The sequence below is a fragment of the Dipodomys ordii genome, unplaced genomic scaffold (assembly GCF_000151885.1).
Source record: "Dipodomys ordii isolate 6190 unplaced genomic scaffold, Dord_2.0 Scaffold139, whole genome shotgun sequence".
NCBI classification, from domain to species: domain Eukaryota; kingdom Metazoa; phylum Chordata; class Mammalia; order Rodentia; family Heteromyidae; genus Dipodomys; species Dipodomys ordii.
This window is the reverse complement of record NW_012267355.1, coordinates 3,934,947-3,941,404: the sequence shown is the minus strand read 5'-3', so window position 1 is coordinate 3,941,404 and position 6,458 is coordinate 3,934,947. Positions and strand designations below refer to the sequence as shown.

The following is a 6,458-nucleotide window of genomic DNA, read 5'->3' as shown; positions in this document are numbered from 1 at the left end:
AGGGGCCCGGACCGGCGTAGGTCCCGGTCCCATATGCTGCGGACCGGGTGGCAGCTGGCGCCGCGGCACGCCCGTCTTCGCCGTCCCCGGCACCGGGGCCGGGGTCTGCCCTTCGCTGCAGTCCGGGTGGCCGACCCTGTCCGGCCAGCCCTGTCCTCCGCCCCCGGAGTCGGAAGCGGACGGGAGACGGCGGTCGGCGGGGGCCGCCTCCATCGAGTCCGGCTGGCTTCTCCGGAAGCGCTCCCTCCTCCTGCGTTCAAAGAGAACACTGGAAAGGAGCCGAGCCGAGCGCGGGGAAGGAGGAGAGGTGGAGGGTTCAGGGAAGATACGCTTTGTTAGCAGCGGTGGCCGTTCTCCGTAAACTTTAGGCAGCGCGCCGTACTTCGCCACTCCGGGAAGCGGGGTGGAGGGTTGCAGAACTCCCCTGCACTTGGGTTCTGAGGTTTTCCAGTTGCTACACCGCGATCTTTGGTAGCCGCTTTGGTGTCGCGTTCTGAGATAGAATGGACCGGGGAACTACGTTTTGTTCCCCCGGGAAGGGTTCACGGCCGAGCACCCCGTCGCTTGTTTCTGGATGGGCTCTAGGATAGTCTTGATCCAGGAGGGCCTGCCCGAATTCAACTGACACAACATTTGACATTTCACAACGTGGCCCAATGGTGAACTATGCCGGAATGTAGAAAGCTTGGGACATACGGCAGGGTTTCAGAATATGTTGTCACTTAACCGTCAGATTTTTAGATGCGTTCGTGCTGACATTTGTTGGAAAAGGTGAATTTTTCAGATACTCTTTCAGATTTCTCTTTTCTTGGTTCAAGTATAATTTTGATCAGATCAGTTAATAAGCTCTTCTGAACAAGATAAAATTGGGGAGAAAATGCTTAAGCTTTTGTCAGCTCTAGAAAGACGGAATTATAAATGATTTACAAAATAGAGACAATGATGGATTGATTATATTTTACAAAGTGACCTGAAATTTTGAGATTGGTATTCTTTGCAAAAGGCCAGAGTAAAACCGATCAAGAAATACTTTTACCTTTTCCTCGTGAATTTTAGTTTTACCTTTTCTTAGGAATTTTATTTGATTTGCTTAGACAGAGCAGATTATTTCCAGATCTAGAGCTTTAGAAGACATTCCTCCCTTCAGCTTGGCTTTTTGCTTGTTATTTTGGAGATGGAGTCTAGCTAACTTTTCTACCCTGTACTAGCCTTACTGTCCTCTAGGTATCAGCCTAATCAGTAGCTCGGTTTACAAGTGTGAAGCATAGTGCTTAGATTGGGGGAGAGATTTTTTTCTGTGTGTGGGTACTGGGACTTGAACTCAGCCTCTCTGGTTTAGATTTTTCTCTCAAAGCAGGCACTAACTTGTGGTAACTCAGGTATACCAATTTGAGCCACACCTCTACTTGGGCTTTCTTTAAAAGATGGTTAATTAGAGATAAGAATCATAGATTTGTCAGCCTAAACTTAATCCTCATTTCAGCCTACTGTGTAGCTAAATTACAGGTGAGAGTCATTGGTGTCAGTGCTGGCTGCATGGGGGCTGAACGCTGGGCCTGGGTGCTGTCCCTTAACTCTTCAACTCAAGGCTAACCTTCTACCACTTGAGCCACAGCGTCACTTCTGGGTTTTCTGCTTATGTGGTGCTGAGGAATCGAACCCAGGGCCTCATGCATGCAAGGCAAGCGCTCTACCACTGAGGCACCTTCTCGGCCCGGCAGCAAAATTTTTGAATGATAAGCATTATGGTATTATATTTCTCATCCTAGGACAGTGTCTTAGTATGGAAGCAGTGGAGGCTTCTTCTGAATGAAGGCTTTCTTGGAATCCTGCCAGGCCTTGTGTATAAATTTAAAGTGATGAAAAGCTTTAGTTTGTGGTAACAGCTTTCTTAGGTGAACCTGTATTGTAATTGTTGTTTTTCCTTGCCAATTAATTGGAAATAGTCTCTCCTAGCTTTGATCTTGGTCCTCAGATCTGCCTTTTTGAGTAAATGGATTTATAGGTGCGAACCACCAGGGCTGACTTTGTGTGTTTTTTAAATTAATTGTATTATAGGCTGTTGTGGGCTTGAACTCTGGGCCTGGGCACTGTCCCTCAGCTCTTTAGCTCAAGGCAAGCAAGAGCTCTACCACTTGAGCTACAGCACCACTTCTGATTTTCTGAGTGGTTTATTGGAGATAAGAGTCTGATGGCCTTTCCTGCCAGAGCTGGCTTTGAACTGTGATCCCCAGATCTCAGCCTCCTGAATAGCTGCTAGGATTACAAGCGTGAGCCACGGGGGCTCGAGTGTTTTTGTTTTTAACACTGAGGTTTAACTGAGATCTGGTGCTTGGCCAACTGGTGGTCTACTGGAGCCATGCCCCAAGTTCCTGGTGTTTCTGTTGACATTATCCTTCCAGAGCTTTAAAAAGTTCTGCCACGGTTTGGCTTCATGCAGGGAAAGCATCTGAGGCTCCATAGCCAGGGTGTGATGATGTACTTCATTCACACACACATCTGACTGAAGACTGATCTGATCCTCTCATATCTTCTTTCTAATGTAAAGCCAATTCTGCCAATTCTGATATTGATAAAACTAGTAGTATGTTGTTGATGATTTGGAATTTGATTCTTCTAAATGAACCAGAACCAGGTTAACCACTTTTTCCCCTCCACATCATTTACTGTACTTTTTCCCTTGCTTCCTAACATGTATGTATTAGACAGCTTTTTGTTGGTGACACAAATTACTTGAGAAAACAACTTAAGGGAGGCGGATTCTCCAGCCAGAATAAACAAGGCAGTCCATGATCCACTTACTTAGCTTGGTTCCTTCTGCTCTCAGGCCTAGGGGGAAAACTTGCTGCTAGAGCAAGTGGCTCACCTACTTAACTCCAGCCAGCCCCACCTTCTCATTCAGTATGAACTCATCAATGGTGAGCCCATTCATGAAGTTTCTGCCCTCATGATCCAACCACCTCTTTACGGTGTCACCAGATGGGGACCATGCCTTCAGCACATAAGCCTTTCAGGAGGACACTTCATAGCCAAAATCACAATTGTGTATCTTTTATGCATTTACACATAAGCCCTTGTTAAACTGAAGTTTATTCGTTCCTAGGGTGTGAACTTGGAGGTCAGAGGGTATGTCTTAATTTTGGAGGGGAGCTGGTGGTTCACGCCTGTAATCCTAGCCACTCAGGAGGCTGAGATCTGAGGATCGAGGTTCAAAGCCAGCTCAGGCAGGAAAGTCCATGAAACTTTTATCTCCAATAAACCACCAGAAAACCTGAAGTGGCACTGTAGCTCAAGTGGTAGAGCGCTAGCCTTGAGCTAAAGAGCTGAGGGACAGTGCTCAGGCCCAGAGTTCAAGCCCCAAGACTGACAAAAAAAATATTGCGGGGGAGAGAAGTGGCCTGGGGAGAGTGGGAGATTGGATTTAGGGCCTCATGCTTGCTAGGCAAGCATTCTACCACTTGAAGACACCCCCAGTCCTCCAGTTTTTGTAGTTGCAGAACCTCTACAGAGGTAGAGGTAGATACACAGTAGGTATAGTAGTCATAGCAGGTACTGTGATAGTTTATTGAATGAATGAGGTCCTGAGCAAACTCATTCCCAACTAGATCCTTTGATCTCTTTTCCATTTTTAAGTTCAGTTAAGTTCTACCAAAAGGATTTTCATGGACTTGAATTCTGTAAGTTAGGAGATGTTATATTAATTGGTGATGATGCCTCTTGACCTTATTAAAAGTGATACATCATCATTTCAGCATTGTATTTCCACATAGGTTATTGAGTAAAACTGTAGGTATGACTTTGTAATGTTTGCATCCACATCCTGATTTTAAATTTTGTTTACATTGATAGAAATAGCCCAAAAGGGGCTGGGAAGGTGGCTCAGTGGTAGAGTGCTTGCCTTGCATGCCTGAGGCCCTGGGTTCGATTCCTCAGCACCACATAAGAAAAAAGAAAAAAGCCAAAAGTGGTGCTGTGGCTCAAGTGGTAGAGCGCTAGCCTTGAGCTGAAATGCTGAGGGACAGCGCCCAGACCCAGAGTTCAGGCCTCACGACTGGACCTTCCCCTCCCCCCCCAAAAAAAAGAAATAGCCCAAAAGCAGTGGTTCAGACACTAAATCTGTCTCATTGTTAAGCAGCGTTTGACTGTGTTCTTAATTTTATTTATTGTCATTGTTTGTAATCCTGGAACACATTATTAATTTTAAACATTTTTTTAAATCTGTTTCTATAGCCTCAAGGAATAGGTTCTCCTAGTGTTTATCATGCGGTTATCGTCATCTTTTTGGAGTTTTTTGCTTGGGGACTGTTGACGGCGCCCACCTTAGTGGTAAGTAAGTTTAACTTACTACGGATTCTAAAATCTCTTTTTCTCCAGTTTGCATGAAAAGATGGCCTTTTTCCTTTTCATGGTTAATGTCTACCAGTACTCTCAGTTGAGAGTACTGCCTACTAGTTGGATCATTGGGTGTAATTTAGATCAGTTGCTGGGCATGTTTAAGCAAATGCCACCATTCCGTTTAAGAAAAGAAGGTTTTTTTTTTACATTGATAGGTTTAGGAGAGATGATATTGACAACCTGCATTACTTGGCATAATTATTTTGAGATTCATGTAAGTAGTTGCATTTTCCAAATAAATGTTCTATTTGTGCTAAGACTCTAAAAAGACTAATAACATTTTCCTAAGACTAGAACCTTAAAAAGATTTACTAGCCCAAACAACCGAGTTGATAGCTAATTTCTTTATTTGTGGTGATTCATGGGCTTTTCTGCCTTAGATTGTCTTTGAATCATGATCTTCAGATCTCAGCTTCCTGAGTAGCTAGGATTACAGGTGTGAGCCACTGGTACTTGGCTATTCTCTATTGTTTTTACTTAGAGATAGCATTGTATAAACCCTTTTTAATGAGCATCAATTAGTTGTATAGGGTTTTCATTTTAACATGTTTATATTTGTATACAGTGTAATGAAACTCAGCCTGGTGCTTCTTCCCAAATTAGTACCATTGTTTCAGTGTTCCATTTCATCCTTTTCATCTGTAAAGTTTGAAAATTTATCTAAATTAGTCTAGGTTGCTTTTTGATAGAATATTTGAAAATATACTTGAAGTTTTATAGGACTAAAATGTAATATGATTTTCATTTTGGTTTTTGTTCTTTAGGTATTACATGAAACCTTCCCCAAACATACGTTTCTGATGAATGGCCTAATTCAAGGAGTAAAGGTAAGATCAGTCATACATATGTGCATACTTATGTATATATAATTCTTCCAGAATTTTAGGTAAATTGATTAATCTGTTCATTTTTTATAATTAGAGTAAATTTGGGAATTACCAATTCAGTAATAAATATGATGTGACTTTAAATATAAGCAACTGTATACTTAATAAAGTTACACCCTACTTCCCATTTTAAATTAAGACTTTTTCTAGCGGTTTCAGTGCTTTAGTAAACTAATAATAAATATAGAGATTAAAGAAATAAAGAAAATGATCTTTAAAAAAACTCCATCAATATAAAATTAAATGTGCAGTAAAGTCTTTATTATACAGCTTCTTTTTTTGACAGTACTGGGGTTTGAACTGAGAGCTATGGACTTGCTAGACAGGCACAAGACACTGTATGTGTTATGGTCAGCAGCCATGACACTGGCCCTATGCAGATTCTTCACTTTTTTTTGTGTAGATCGGTTGTGGGGACTGAATTCTGGGCCTGGGCACTGTCACTCAGCTCTTCAGCTCAAGGCCCAGCTCTTGAGCTACAGCGCCACATCCAGCTTTTCTGCTTATGTGGTGCTGAGGAATGGAACCCAGGGCCTCATGCATGTGAGGCAAGCACTCTACCACTGAGCCAGCTTCCCAGCCCAGATTCTTTACTCTTGAAGACTTAACTTGGATAGCAGATTTTTACAAACAGATAATTCATCTATTAATGTAAAAACATAATTAGCATTATTGAATTACTATTCTAATTGAGAGCTATTGTAATTGAGAATTAGAGCATTTCATTTTAATATCCAGCCTGAGCCCTGTAGATAATTCTAGCCTGAGGAAATTTTAACATTATATATAGATAAGAAATCTATCTATATATGTATAAATTTCTTATCTATATATGTTATATATAGATAAGAAATGTTATCTAAAGCTTATTGATTCATTTTAAAAATAACTCCTTTAAAATTCTTCTGAGGTTCTAAAATGACTTGTATTTTCCCTGTGGATATATAACATACACTTTTTTATTTGCATCTTTTAGGGTTTGTTGTCATTCCTCAGTGCCCCACTTATTGGTGCTCTTTCTGATGTTTGGGGCCGAAAGTCCTTCTTGCTGCTAACAGTGTTTTTCACATGTGCCCCGATTCCTTTGATGAAGATCAGCCCATGGTACGTGCAAATTGAGATTACAGCAGCTAAACAGAATTTTCTATTACTATTACTGCTTTTTTTTTTTTTTTT

General features: G+C 41.8%; 1 protein-coding gene across 1 annotated transcript in view; it reads left to right on the top strand.

Annotated features, from left to right (window-relative positions):
- The window catches only part of Hiat1 (hippocampus abundant transcript 1), a 21,273-nt gene that overhangs the window by 1,082 nt on the left and 13,733 nt on the right, over positions 1 to 6,458 (top strand). The window contains exons 2-5 of the mRNA XM_013031397.1: positions 3 to 216; positions 4,231 to 4,326; positions 5,160 to 5,222; positions 6,259 to 6,386. Of these exons, the coding sequence (XP_012886851.1) occupies positions 3 to 216; positions 4,231 to 4,326; positions 5,160 to 5,222; positions 6,259 to 6,386 (501 nt within the window). The remainder of the gene's footprint in view (positions 1 to 2; positions 217 to 4,230; positions 4,327 to 5,159; positions 5,223 to 6,258; positions 6,387 to 6,458) is intronic.